Raw genomic sequence first — 15,068 nt, forward strand, 5'->3', positions numbered from 1 at the left:
GAACTCATGGCGGACCATTTTCAAACAGTATACTCCCCAGAACTCGATGTTACGCGGGAGATGGCGGAAGCATCCCTCGCGGGGGTACCCACTCGCGTCTTGTCGCAAGCAAACAGAGACGAGTTGGAAACTGACCTGACTGTCGAGGAGATACAGATGGCGATCGCGGCACTGCACTCTGGGAAAGCGTTGGGCCCCAACGGGATACCAATCGAATGGTACAAAACCATGTCGGAGACGCTCGCTACGCCCCTACTTCACATGTTTAAGGATTGTCTGGAACAGGGACAGCTGCCGCCTGACCAGCGTGCGGCGACCATAATAACAATACCGAAACCCGGCAAGCCACCGGAAGAATGCGGGTCCTACCGCCCAATCTCCCTCCTTAACGCTGAAAGTAAAATTTTGGCGAAATTGCTGGCCAACAGACTGTTGCCCCATCTGCGACACCTAATTCATCCTGATCAGTCGGGGTTCATGCCTCACAGGAGTACGGCGATGAATCTCAGACGATTGCATGGGGTACTGGCGCGGGCCCCGCTGTTGTCGGAGCCAGCGGCGATACTCTCGCTCGACGCCAAAATGGCGTTTGACATGGTGGAGTGGCGCTACCTATTTGCGGTGCTGGTACATCTAGGTTTTGGCCCGAAATTCATAACTTGGGTTAAGCTCTTGTACACATGCCCGGTTGCGAGAGTGGCGGCGAACGGCCACCTCTCGAGAGAAATTCCCTTAGCGAGAGGCACAAGACAAGGGTGCCCACTCTCGCCGTTATTGTTCGCCTTAGTGCTGGAGCCCTTAGCCACTATCATTCGGTCCACCCGGTTACTGCGTGGCATACAGTGGGGAGAAGACTGGGAAGATAGGGTGTCGTTATATGCCGACGACATGCTAATTTACCTAACAGATCTAACAACGGGTATTCCGGTATTGCTTGCTTTGTGTGAGAGGCATGGGACATTCTCGGGATACAGGATTAATTGGTCAAAATCGGTACTTTATATGCTACACGGCACACCGCCGACCCTGAGTAATGATTGCCAGTTGATACTAGAGACCGTCTCCTTCAGATACTTAGGGATCCAAATTACACGGGATCACGCGACATTCCAAGAATTGAACCTTAGGCCGCTACTCGACAGGTTGAAATCGGATGTGCGTCATTGGAAAACCCCCCCATTGACGTTACTAGGCAGAGCGGCACTTTTCAAGATGTTGGCATTGCCCCGCTTCTTATATGTCCTGGAAAATACGCCAGCGATGGTCCCACCAGCATTCTTCCGACAAGTGTCAACTCATCTGTCTGGTCTACTGTGGGGCAATAAACCGGCTAGGGTCGCCCAGTCGAAACTGATTAGAGACTGGTATAGTGGAGGGATAGCTCTCCCCAATCTGGAACTATACTATTGGGCAGCCCATCTTAAGGTGATCAATCAATGGATACATAGTCCACAAGATGACCCGGCTTACTTATCAGACAGACGTCAACTAGGCACAAACACCCTTCTAGCCCCACTCTATAACAAGGGCCTGACGGCGAAACTGAGTGGCCCAACCAAACACACAGTAATAATATGGCATAAAGCCCAAACACGACTAAAGTGGGAGGGAGTGATTACACGACTCACACCCTTGTGGGATGCAAAAGCTCTGGGTACTTTGAGGCATAGTAAAGGTTTTGATCAGTGGGACAGCATCGGGATTTCTACGGTGGGGGACATGTGGACGACCAATGGGGTAGTCTCCTTCGAAACGTTGAGGGAACAATATGAAATGGGCCTTACTGAAACGTACCGCTATCTACAGATTCGACACGCACTGCTGACGGCGATAGAGCCAGGTACTACTATTCCAGAGTCGGCCCCGTTAGAGGACCGACTACTCACGGACTACATGGAGGCCAGAGCCACCTCCCTCACCTACCGTAAACTGGTCAACAATCTACCCGACCCGTTGCAAAAACTGAAAGAGAAGTGGGAGAACGAGGTAGGGGAGTTAGATGAAACGAACTGGAATGCAGCTCTGGCATCACCTAGAGAAGCCGGCATCTCGGCGAGATATAGGCTGGTTCAATTTAAAATACTGCACCGAGTATACTACACTCGCACGACTCTACATAAAATCCAAAGAGCAGATGACCCATACTGCCTCAGACACTGCGGGGAGGAAGGCACACTGTTCCACACCCTATGGTCTTGCCCCAGCATGGTGAACTACTGGCGGCGAGTGACACGCCCGATCTCACAGGCTTTACAAATCCCAATCACACCAGACCCGAGGGTATGTTTGCTGAATGTATGGGGCCCGAACAACTTGACTCCACATGGAAGAAAATGGGTAATCATAGACATGATGCTAGCAAAGAGAGACATAGCACAGAAGTGGGGGGCACACGAAACACCAACCCTGGCACAGTGGTGCAGAAACATGGACATGCTTATGATGGTAGAGAGGGCGGTCTATCAACAGAGGACGAACCCACGTAAATGGAACAAAATTTGGTCGCCCTGGAACACTTATAGGGGGGATATATGTGACCCACTGCCAGAAGAGGAGGACGTAGACAGCTCGGGGGAAGAGGACGATACAGAGTAGGGGTGGGACGGGAGGGGGCAAAGGGCGATGTCAAGAGGGGCACTGAGCTCTAGTGCACACAGGGCTGAAATGGTGGATGAGCAAAATGTGATGCAGATGCCTTGACTATTCTATTGCCTCTAATGACACTATCGATATAATGCTTGAATTGGGCCACACTTCCACTCAATGACCTTGCAGTTGAAAGTTATTTCATTAAAATGAAAGTTGCGTTAAGGGTTGGCTGCAGCTGAATGTTGAGGCTGCACCGACGAATGTACAATCTTGTGATTATACCAATATAGATGCAACAATAAAATGTTTAAAAAAAAAAAAATCCTCACCTTTTATCCAAACAAATACAGAAACAGCTGTACACAAGTCACCAAAACTATTTGGCATTTTTAAACGAGGTTATTCAATGTTTAACCACTTGGATGCTAATGACAAGGGTAACTCGTCATGGAGTTTCCATTGATTTCAATGGAAATTACATGAAGAAGAACAAATACCCTTAGCATCCAAGTAAATATGCTCACACTCCAACATGGCTAACTCGAACAGTCTCTGGACAAAATATTTTGCCATCATTTCTAGCACAGCAATTATCATGCAAAAGACTTGTAAGGCAACTTGCAATATACATTCCAAGCATGGGTATGGCTTATTTTGGACATGGATGCACAAGTGATAAAATACCGCCCGCAATATAAAAACATATACACTTTGAGGTAGCTTTTACCTAGTAGAAGTTGCTGATTCATGCAATCAAAAAGAATCCCTCCAATCATCGAACCGCCAAGATACCCCAATGACCGGCCAACAATAATGTAGGACATGTTGGCCACATTGGAATTCACATTCTCAGACAATTGTTTAAAAGTGGGACCCAAGACAGCAATGGCCATTCCCTAGAAGAGAAAAAAAGGAAACAAAACAATTTAAAATCCTAGTTTAATTACACTAAGTACTATGCATTTAAATGTTAATACAAGAAATGTGTAAACAGAGAAATCGCATCCCCGTCTAAAAGCTGCAGAATGCATGTATAAGTAATGCAAGTATAAAACTGCCCTGTGCGGTAATTTAGATGGAATAAATTGTGCATTTCTAGGTTGTAGGTATTAAAATCAAACAGCTAGTAGCTCTACTACACAGCTGTAGCTGTCTGCCATCGACCTCATGTTACACTATATGCAACATAGACTTATAATACCAACAAGAGTTGGCTTTTGGAGGCTATCGTATGCTGCCATTTTTTAAGAGTTGTCATTGCTTGGATGGGCTTTAAGTAGTAACCTCTATTGGGCCACCAGAAGCCCTCTCGTGTCCATGCCAACATTTTAGAAGGGGACAGAGGGAGATTAAAACAAATAATAATCGGGAGAATGTATTTTCCCCATTGAAGGAGAGTCAAAATGAAGCCATTTTTGGCTTTAAAAAAATCGGGGATCTCCCACCTGTATCTGGTTAATTGGCATGTATGGTCTCGGGCCCGATTCACAGAACTAATTTATGACTAAATCCTAAACTTTCTACTTTTGGTATTCACAGAAGGCATTTAGTAGTCTTAAATTCGGATTTTGTCTTAAATTCGGATTTTGTCTCAAATTCAGATTTTGTCTTAAATTAGGATTCTGTCTTAAATTATGATTTTGTCTTAAATTATGATTTTGTCTTAAATTAGGATTTTGTCCTAAATTACAATTTTGTCTTAAATTACGATTTTGTCTTAAATTACGATTTTGTCTTAAATAAAAATTAAGTTTTACTTAAGTTTGTATTAAGTTTAACTTAAGGCAAAATCTTAACTAAAGACACAATCGTAATTTAAGACAAAATTGTAATTCAAGACAAAATCCTAATTTAAGACAAAATCCCAATTTAAGACAAAATCGTAATTTAAGACAAAATCCTAATTTAAGAAAAAATCCTAATTTAAGACTACTAGATGCCTTCAGTGAATACCAAAAGTATTAAATTTAGAATTTTGTCGTAAGCTAGTTCTGTGAATCGGCCCCACGGTGTCTGTACACCCCTGCAGGATGTGGCCCTGCTGCTCTCATGCTTTTGACTTTGCCAGTGCTTTGTGATTTTCATCACAAGCATTGGCAAAGTCAATAGTGTAATCTTGCCAGCAAGACTGAGAAAAAATAAGGGTGAGCAATCACTGCAAGTGCAGCAGATGCCGGAGGGAGGGAGAAAAGTGGGGGGGGGGGGGGTTAGAAATAACGCTCGGTATAATAATACGATATGCGGAAGCACAATCTTTCAAAATGTTTGTAATATTCAAAATGCCACTAAAAAGATGTTTTGAAAAAATAATAATTCCAAGATGGGCACCTAGCATGCATACAATGCGACCATCTCGTAATTATAAAAAAACAAGCATTTGCAATTCAATAGGTCTTGCATTTGTGAGAGTTAGAGCTACTGGCGTTGTAAATTAATGTTTTTACCTATGTGTTTTGTTCTTGAATATAGTGTATGTATGAGGTGTGGTGTGGAGTGGAATTATGTGGGTTGTATTGGAATTGTTAGTTGTGGAATTGTGTAGTGTGCAATTGTGTGTTGTGTGTTGTATTTGTGTAGTGGAATTATGTGGTATGGTGAATATTTCAATTCAAAATCTTTATTCGGACATACACAATCCATAAAAGCACAAACAATTCTCACAAAATTAATCATTTCACACATATAAAAATTATCACAAATATAGCAAATTATAAATATAGCATCATCAGAAGATAAAATGCCAAAGTACAGAGTACAAATAGTTTTCATACCAGCAGGGATGTTTCAAGTTGTTTATATAGCACCATCATTTAATAAAGTGACGAAGTGCAAAGTGCAAATAGAAATAGCAGCAGAAGGGAATCGGCTGATAAATAAAACATCCAATCCAATATAATTATCAAGAGTTCATTGAGGCACGCGAACGAATAGATAGTGGTGAGAGCTGCAGAGAATTGATAGAAAGAAGAATGTGAGGGATAGGTAGTTTGTGTAGGAAGCGGTCATTGAACTTGAGACAGAGGAGCAGAAATAGTGGATGAGACATAGAAAAAAGGCGAGAGCAGGCCGCAGATGAATAATGAGGGAGGTGTTGTGTATGCAGAACCAGAAACTGGTCTTGAAGACCTTAAGTTAACCATATGAGAGAGGCGGGAATAGGGCGTGAGAGAGCGAGAGAGATGGGTGGGAGAGAGTATGTGAGAGAGAGATAGAGGGACAAGTGGAAGGGGCACCTACAAGGGAGGGAGGTGAGAGGTGGAGTAGTGCACAGCGTGAGCAAGTACATGAAGGTAGCATGTGTGAGTTGGTGGGATAGAGAGGAGACAGGTAGTGTGAGGGAGGGATGAGAGAGGGCAGTGGTAATGCGAGATGAGAATGGGTACTGGAAGTGTGAGAGAGAGATGAGCGCTGCAGTGGGTGTGTGGGGACAAATGACAGTGTTGGTAGAGTGTAAGAGAGAGATGTGTAGTATTGGAATTGTTTGGTTTGGAATTGTGTAGCTAGTAATTAAATCATATTAAGTGTATTGGAATTATGTACAGTGAGAATGTGTGTTACGGATTTAATAATAATAATAATAATTATAATTATAATAATAATAACTTTATTCAATTTGATACACAAACCATAAAAGCATATAAATAACAATCATTACAAATGTTTCACAGGAATACGTTTGACTAAAATAAGCTAAAATCAAATATCATTTGCATGATTCCATAATTTACTGTGTGTTAACAGGGAAATAAAACTCCGTCATATGCTCAATCCCCCCCTTGTTATTTGTAGCTTTAAAAAGTTTATCACACAATAGAGAGTAAAAACATCAGTTGACATTTTTAAAAACAACAAAGCTACCCGGGCCTGCCTGAATCGAGCTTTCCGTAACAGGCCCTTCAGAAACAATTTCCTGGAAAAGGCGTAAAACTGGCAGAGTAAAACTAAATGAAGGGTGTCCTGCGGAGACCTATTGTCGCAGCCGCAGGGCCCTCTCTCCTCTAAATTTATAATAAAACCTGCCGGTACTGCCAATAAATGATGGATGCAATTTAATCTAAAGAGGGTGATCAAAAATCGGTCTTGGACACTTGTCATTAGTATTAAATATGTATTCTATGCCCTGTGATGTTTTAACTAAGATATGATCTCTCACTGAATGTTTCCCCAATTCGACTATTTCGTGCTGCGCCATAGCAAACTTTAGGTACAGCGCTTTAATATCACCTTTGTCTTTTGATCTTATTGTCTCTGGTTTGTCAAACAGATCTGTGTGCCCTAAGTTAACAAAGAAATCCCTAACGTATTTCAACCGTGGGCTTTTCCACGCATACTCCAGGGAGAGACAATCCCGCACTACCAGCCTTGTCAGACCCACCTCTGCATTGATCCAAATCGTCAACCAACATACTAGGGGCTTCACTCCCACACTATCTGATATATACCTAACCTGCAATTCCTCATGCGCACAGTATGCGGGCGTACTATGTGGGACCTTCAGCATCCGCCTCAGATATTTATTCTCTCCCCTTTACAATTTGGTGGGCTTAACAAATCCCCACACCTCGCTCCCATACAAGACTTTAGCACAACAGATGGAGTTATATAATTTTAAAATCAAGCCTGGTGTCCAACACCCCAGACTTTAAGCATAATTTGCAATTGAACCCATGGACTTGTTCAAAGTCAGACACTTTTCCTCTATTAAATGTTTGAAGTTCAGGTGATTGTCAAAAAACATACCCAAATAGGCAAAGGCTGGGGCTTTGCCTAAGGTGTATGAGCCTATGGTGTATTTATATTTTTTACTAGGCTTCTTTCCCATCTCCATTACATATGATTTTGTAAGATTAGAGGACATGTCCAAGTGATCCATGAATTTCACAAAGCCCTCTATTAAACGCTGCAAACTATGTGGGGTACGGGCAAGAAGCACCGCATTGTCTGCGTACAGCAGAACCGGAACTGTTCCATCACCTATTCTAGGTATATTAGCCTCGATGTTACGCAAGTTGGCATCGAGCCCATTAATATATATAATAAACAAGAATGGCGCTAAAATGCAACCTTGTCTAACCCCACTAGAACACTTAAAAACTCTGTAACTTTCCCCTCTTTTGTGTATCTTACAGCTGCTGTTATGTTGGAATGCAGTCTATCACAAAAAGGAGCTCAGAGGGAAAAGAAAGAACAGGGTTGCCCTTCACTCAAAAAACATCAATACCAATGAAACCCTGTCTTGTGGACGCAGATCATGTCAGTGTGCCATGCAACAGATCAGTCTCATATGAGTGTTTGCCTTGGCATTACCCTCTTAGCTATCATTTTTTCATGGGTATCTACTGCAATGCGTCCAACACCTAAACTATTTTTTAGAAAAAACGATATTCTTTATAAAAAACGGGGAAGAAGATTTGGTATATTGATTAACATCTCTTGACAGTCGCACGGAACGCCACAAAATGACTGAAAATTCAGTCTAAGTAGTGCATACACCAAATACTATTGACAATGTGTTAAAGCAAATTCTGCACAAAAATCATCTGCCCAAAAAATGTGTAGCGAAGAGAGCGACACCTCACGGGAACACCACCCTCGGGGTAACTGGCAAATTCTCACCAGACTGGGCCCCTTTTCTCATCACTGGTCGTCATTCACTTCAACAAAAGAAGAAAAATGTGTCCAAACAGGACCCAAAAAAGTGAAAATGCGCTAAAGCAGAACCGTTGGAACTGCTAGTGACAATGCAGTGTGATTAAAATCAACAGGCACACCTATTCGCAACCTTTTATTCCTAATTTTAGGCGTGGACTGTCGAATTAAAAAGGCTGGTAGCTAACATCGCATACCATTACCTATCGCCAACATGTTTCTCTGCCTCAAAAGTAACGGCAGATTCATCAGGGCAACACACCTTGTCACCACACCACTGTTGGACACTTTGTTCTGTAGCGACCTCTAGCAGCTTTCTTGAGTCATACCAGCTGTCGAGGAAAGTGGGCTTAAACGTGATCCTCCTGTAGTGAGGTTTTCTTAAAATACACTTTGGCCCTCACGATTGTGATCATCAATCAGGCAATTGAACGCCGCAGACTGATTTGCATATGACCATGTTTGAACTGGGGTGGCAGAGTGGGCTAAAGAACGGTGATCCACACAACACCGATTTTAGACAGTCCAATGGTGTCCCAGTGTTTGAAGCCTTTGAGCCCGTTAACTTCTGGGATCAAGGTGCAAGCCCACAGGGGGTCTCTCAAGTAAATTTCAGATACCATATTATTGACCTCAGGCTACTGTACCAAATGGTTAGCGAAGTTTTGGTAGGGAGGGGGAGGAAGTCAGCTGGGATCCTGCTGTACAGGTGGGTCAGGACTCCCCGACCCTCCAGTGAGCTAGAGCTGAAAGGCCGGATCGTTTTACTCCCTGAATTGCCAGTCATTGATTGGAAGCATCTGAGCTGTCCTATACTAGCATTGCAAATCAGGAATGCCCGGCCCTCCTTCTTATGTTGATTGTACAGTACACCAGGTGCCCCAGTATGAATCTCAGCTGGGACTACTAGGCCTCGTGGGTGTCCTATCAGGAGTAGTAGCAAATTTAGATACCCACTCTCCCGAACCCATAACTACATCTGCGCCCAAAAATAGTTTTATAATGCAGGTAGGAACTATAGATGCAGAAAAAGAGCTGGCGCCCTTACTAGCCCGGAACCCCTCGGGGCAAGTGCAAGTTGATACTGCGAGCCTGGGTCTCCAGTTGAGGGTGTTGTCGTGGAATATTGCTGGGATTAAAAACAAACTCCTTAACCCTGATTGGATGCAATTCGTACAAAACTATGATGTATGCATGTTTCAGGAGCCTTGGGCTAGAAAGGATAACGTTATGAGGGGCTTTGCAACATTTGATGTGTTAGCCACTATGGAAGGTAGGGGCAGACCTTCGGGGGGCTAGGCCCTTGGGTTGCTACCCATCTGGACTGCACTGTTGAACTGTTGGACGCCTCCTCAGATGATATCCAGTGCACCATTCTTACCCTTAGTGCCTTGATTAAGATTGGTTTCATTAATATCTATTCCCGTCCGGTTATCACTGGACAGGAATCAAAGACCATAGGCATCCTTTCTACACTAATTGATCAGGTTCCATCGAACACGAGGATAGTGATAGGAGGTGATTTTAATTGTCAATTTGAGCCTCTAGCTTTTCCCACTGATCCTCTGCTTACCGCTGAGGACTCTCTCTGGCTAATTTCTGTCCTGCAAATTACCCCGGTTAGAGCTTGGACCCCCCTTGTTTTACAGTTAAATGCAATTACACTAACAAACGCACTGGGGGCTTGTAATGGGCGTACCAAGTCAGACCAACCACGTAATCATACATTTAATAGATCTGGCCAATCATCTCTGCTCGACTACATCCTAGTAGAAGTGGGCATATGGCAATGGGTGATTGACTTTGCTGTTCTCCCAAGGCATGATAGCGACCATAACGCTCTGGTTCTTGACCTCAAGCTCCCAGACCTTCATGGTCTTCCTGCTAATGGCCCCCGTTCTGATTCCACCCTATCCTTGCATAGCAGCAAAAGGAGAATTAGGTCTGATATATTGAAGAAGTCACCAGGTAAGGTGGCTACCCTCTATTCCCTAATTATTTCCCCTTTGTTGGCTCTGGAAACAGCAGCGCAGAGACTTAACTCTCCCGATTCCATTACCCAAATTATGGATGTCCATTCGGCCCTGATCACTAGTTTAACCAACATTTTCAATCCCTTGATGCACTCTAAGGGCGAAAGGTCCCTGAATCTGATCTGGTACAACAACTCTTGCCGTATGGCAAAAAGTGCCCTTATTGATGCCATAAAAATCAAAGACAGACCGCTGATAAAAACCAGGAGAGTTCTCTATAGAAAGTTGGCCAAAGAAAAGTGGGAGTCCGAAAGATGGGATGCGATTAAACAGGCCCTTACTAACAGAGACATGAGGGAGTTTTGGTCCCTGGTCAGAACAGGTAGTTCCACAGGGAGCTCACCTACTGAGACAAATATGGCTGCAGAAGCTTGGAGACTCCATTTTCAATCACTGTATTCCACCCAGGATTCCATGGAGCCCATAGATGACACCCCGCCAACTCCCATGGAGAATCCTACAGAAGTTCCTGACTGGTTCACCTTGACTGAGGTTTTAAGTTCCATTGGGAAGCTTCCCTTTGAAAAGGCCCCTGGACTTGACAAAATTCCCGGGAATCTATTTCGGGAAGAGGCCAATATTTGGGGCCCATACCTATGCGTAATATTTAATGCCATCTTAAGTGGCATGAAAATCCCGGATACCTGGCTAGGGGCCGAAATCTTTCCAGTACACAAAAAGGGATCCCCCTCCTGCCCACGAACTATAGGCCAATCAGCCTGATTGATGTAACACAGAAGCTGTTTGCCAGGATTATTTTAGAGCGCCTCCAGTCCTGGATGGACGAGCGCGAGATTTTGAGTGTTTATCAGGCAGGCTTCCGTAAAAACGTCTCTACTATTGACCAAATCTTCAGGCTCCAACTGTTATATTGGAAGACGGTGACAATAAAGGGTGGGAGCCTCTATTTGATCTTTGTTGATCTTAAATCAGCCTTCGACTTGGTCCCCCGTCATAAACTATGGGTAGTCTTGGAGGAACTGGGCATTCCATCTTACTTGCTCTCCCTGATTAAGTGACTGCATACTGGTAATTTTGCACAGGTTAGGTATGGGAAACACGGGGAACCGAATCCTCGCTTCTTAGTGGACAGGGGTGTACTCCAGGGGTGTGTTCTGACCCCCACACTGTTCTGTCTTTACATCAACGCTCTGGTGGAACGACTAAATAAAGTCGCCAATATTGATGCCCCAAAGCTTGCCTGTGACAAGGTGCCAGCAATGATGTTTGCGGATGACACTTTGTTACTTTCTAAATCGCCGATGGGCATCCAAAGGTCTCTTGACTCCTTCTCTCTATTCTGTAAAAACAGGGGGCTAGAGATTAATACATCAAAAACCAAGTTTATGGTATTTAATCCTAGCAAATCTTCTCGCCCTAATCCTACTCTAAATGGCGTCAAGTTGGAGAGGTTAGCAATTTTCGACTATCTGGGTGTTACCTTGACGGAAACCTTTGGTTGGGGTCAGCAGCAAGAAAAGGCAGGCTTGAGGTTAGCGCAGACGAATGGGGGCCTAGCAAAACTATATAGGAGCTTAATTTCTAGACAACCGGGCTCATTGATAGAGATCTATAAAGTTCAAATCAGGAGTGCCATAATGTATGGGGTGGAACTTTGGGACACTGCCCTGTAGGTGCACTGGTTAACTCCGAGAACAACTTTGCGAGACAGCTCTTGGCCCTACCCCCAAGTACCCCTCTCGTCCCCCTACAAATGGACATTGGGCTTAGACCTATAAACGAGGAGATTGGGCTATGACCCTTGACCTTTTGGCGCAGATTATGGGCGACCAAAGAATTAGTAGCTTATCAGTTGGAAGTAAAGGCGATTCTTGGGCTCCCTGAGGTGGGAAAACTATCCTGGTTTGCACGTATAAAAGACCTGTGCTTTAGACTAGGATGGACAAATTTATGGACCCATCCCGAGGAAGCATCCCTGACAATCTCACAACGTGGCCTAGTCAATTCCTACAGATCTTTCTGACTGGCTGAACTCAAAGTAGGCATAAAATCTGGCGATCTAACATCTGAGTTTTTTAATCTCAAAGACCAGTATCTATTTGAGGTTTTTCTTGATGAGGTCTCCCCGCACATGGCAAGGAAACTTTATGCCCAGTTTAGGTGGGGCTGTTTGCCAGTAAATTCATTTACAAATAAATGGACTAAAGCCCCCCAATGGGCTGTCCTGTTTGCGAGAGTCACAAAGAAACCTTTAAGCATGTCTTTTTCTACTACCCAGGCTACAAAGCACCCAGGAGGTACTGGCTTTTACCACTATGCAGGAACATGGGGTTTAGAGAGCTACGGGTGGCCTTTAGAGTTATGCGAACTGCAAAGCACCCCCCGATTGTTTTCGCTGTGTCCCGCTTCCTGAACTCCATGTGGCTTAGGCATCGCACGTTTTTAAATCCACCAAGAACATGTTAAATGTTCAGTCCGTCTTCCATTGCTTTGTTCTTTTTAATAATGAACTCCATGTTTTAAATGTTTTTAAACTTTATCATTTAAAACAAAAAAACTTGTTATTAACTTGTATAATCAATTATTAATGGTATATTTTGTAATGTTTAAAATGTTGTGATGTTTGTATTTTATGTCTGCTTTTATGGTATTTTATGATCGAAATAAAGCTTGGAAATGGAAATGGATTTAAATAATTGAGGGGGTAGTCTGCAAGCGTATTGCTTTATTATAAACAATATTTAGGGAAGGAAGATCATTTTGTAAAGGGCACTTCAGCCCATTATGAAAAGCGGTAGTTTGCCCCAGCCCTCTATTTGGGCATTTAGTTTGCCCAATAGGGGTGGTATGTTCAGATTTCTGCTATCGTCTCGGTCTTGAGAGATGTAAATTCCTGGATAATCAAAGGGCCCAGGTTTCAGCTGTAAAGCGGTTGGGCCAGGAAAGGGAAACAAGCTTCATCAGTTTGGGGAACGATGATCAATTTGTCCCCCCAATTTACCCTCAGTCCCAATACCGCCCCCCAGATCTTGGGAATATGCATTAGACCCGAGATAGAGTACTGCGGTTTCTGTATGGCATCTGCAAAATCTTTGGTCGTGGTACATTGGCTTTTGTTTGGATCAATTATCTCAGCTTCTAGTCTAAGTTCTATATCCCAGTTTCCCAACCAGTGCACAGGTCCCCACGTCTTGTCATCCTGTTGAAATATTCTATGTTGTGTTGCGGTCAGTTTGCATCTAGTCACATCCAGTAGTTTCTCCCTGAGGGTTGTGGGTAGAGTCTCAGTTTTCCTATGCATGTCTTTGTCACTCTCGGTAACAAAGCGCTTATTCAGGTCCACTAGTGAGGTCTAAAGGTCTGAGATCATCTTTTTGTCCTATTAGTCTGTGTCCTGGCTGACCCTGTCTGAGAACTGACTGTCCAGGTACCACCAGGGGTTTAGTCTCCACTGCCCTTGTGACTCTTCACAAGGGTCTTTAAGTGTGAGTTCAATGGAGGAATGGTCTGACAAGCATCAGGGTAGCATTTTGTCTGCAGACACCTCCCCCAAGTCAGCAGCCGGGACTCGGAGATAGTCCAGACTCGAGCATGAGCTGTGAGCCCCAGAGTGGTATGTGAATGTATTGTCTGAGGGGTGAAGGATTCTCCAGGTATCACACAGCCCAAGTATTTCCGCTCATGTAGTGAGATCGGTATGACGGATGGTGGTCGAGCTATCCAAGGTGTCAATTTCCGGATGCATCACAGTATTAAAGTCCCCACCGACCACCATTATTCCCATGAGTAGATCAAGGAAGATCATTTTGTAAAGGGCACTTCAGTCTCATAGAGCCCCAAGGGTATTAACCACCAGTTGGAGGAAGGTACATACTTAAACGTACATACCTAGCAGGGACCAAAAGCCTCCCTCCAACACACCTAGTACTACAACATATCAGCCCAAAGGGTCATGTTGCAACTCAGTAACTGTCATAGGGATAGATCTATGCAGGAGAGCGGTACCCCCTTGGGCCCCTTGTAAGACCCGAGTGGCAGCAGCGGCTCTTCTGCTAAGGCGAGGAGCACTGCCCCACTGCATTTTGCGCAGTGGAAAAAGGAAAAATAAAATGGTAACAACACTATGTTATTATCATTTTATTTTTACGACGTCAGGCAGGTTTGCGCGGTGGGGATTGGCTGTTGTCACAGCCAGCAGGGGGAGAACTGTTGGGAACTTAAGTGTGCATGAATGTTTGCCTGGCTGTCTTGGGTCGGCCAAACAGTCATGCACGATTTGCATGTTACCCCGCCAGGCTGTAATACACCGCCTGGTGAGGAACATGCATAGGCTCCTACTGTCTGTCTGAGCGTCGAACCACAGCGCTCAGACCAAGCACAACATTGCATTTAAGTGTTGTGATTAGCTTAGGGGAGCCTGGGTGTGCTTCCTGCTTCCAGCAGGAACAGAAGAGGGCAACGTGAGGCGAGACAGTGGTCCGGCAGCAAGGTAAGTCATTTTTAGGTCTCGCCTAAGCCATCCCATTAGGGATGCTTGACGAGATTAAAGTAAGGGCTCTGAAAAATGCACCCAAAGGCGGATTGCCTACAGTGCATGTGAGACGGGCGCGTGCACATAGCACACCATTTGTTCAGCTTGTGAGCCTCGGCATCAGACTTCAAAGGAATCCGCTCCCCCGCCCCGTGCATCAGACGTCAAAGGAATCCGCTCCCCCATCCCCCACCACGCAATGCCGAGAGCTTGTTTTCATTCCACTTAGAGCCCTGTGTTATCTCAACCTCTGCATTTACTTCCCCACTTCAATGCGACCCCAATTGAATTGTTCATACTGTGAA

At 44.4% G+C, this 15,068-nt stretch overlaps 1 protein-coding gene across 1 annotated transcript in view; it reads right to left on the reverse strand.

Annotated features, from left to right (window-relative positions):
• Positions 1 to 15,068, reverse strand: part of LOC144761746 (sodium-dependent glucose transporter 1-like) — a 408,550-nt gene that overhangs the window by 145,604 nt on the left and 247,878 nt on the right. Inside the window, exon 2 of the mRNA XM_078646994.1 lies at positions 3,317 to 3,485. Within this exon, the coding sequence (XP_078503120.1) occupies positions 3,317 to 3,485 (169 nt within the window). The remainder of the gene's footprint in view (positions 1 to 3,316; positions 3,486 to 15,068) is intronic.

This window comes from Lissotriton helveticus, chromosome 6, assembly GCF_964261635.1.
Source record: "Lissotriton helveticus chromosome 6, aLisHel1.1, whole genome shotgun sequence".
Classification (NCBI taxonomy): Eukaryota; Metazoa; Chordata; class Amphibia; order Caudata; family Salamandridae; genus Lissotriton; species Lissotriton helveticus.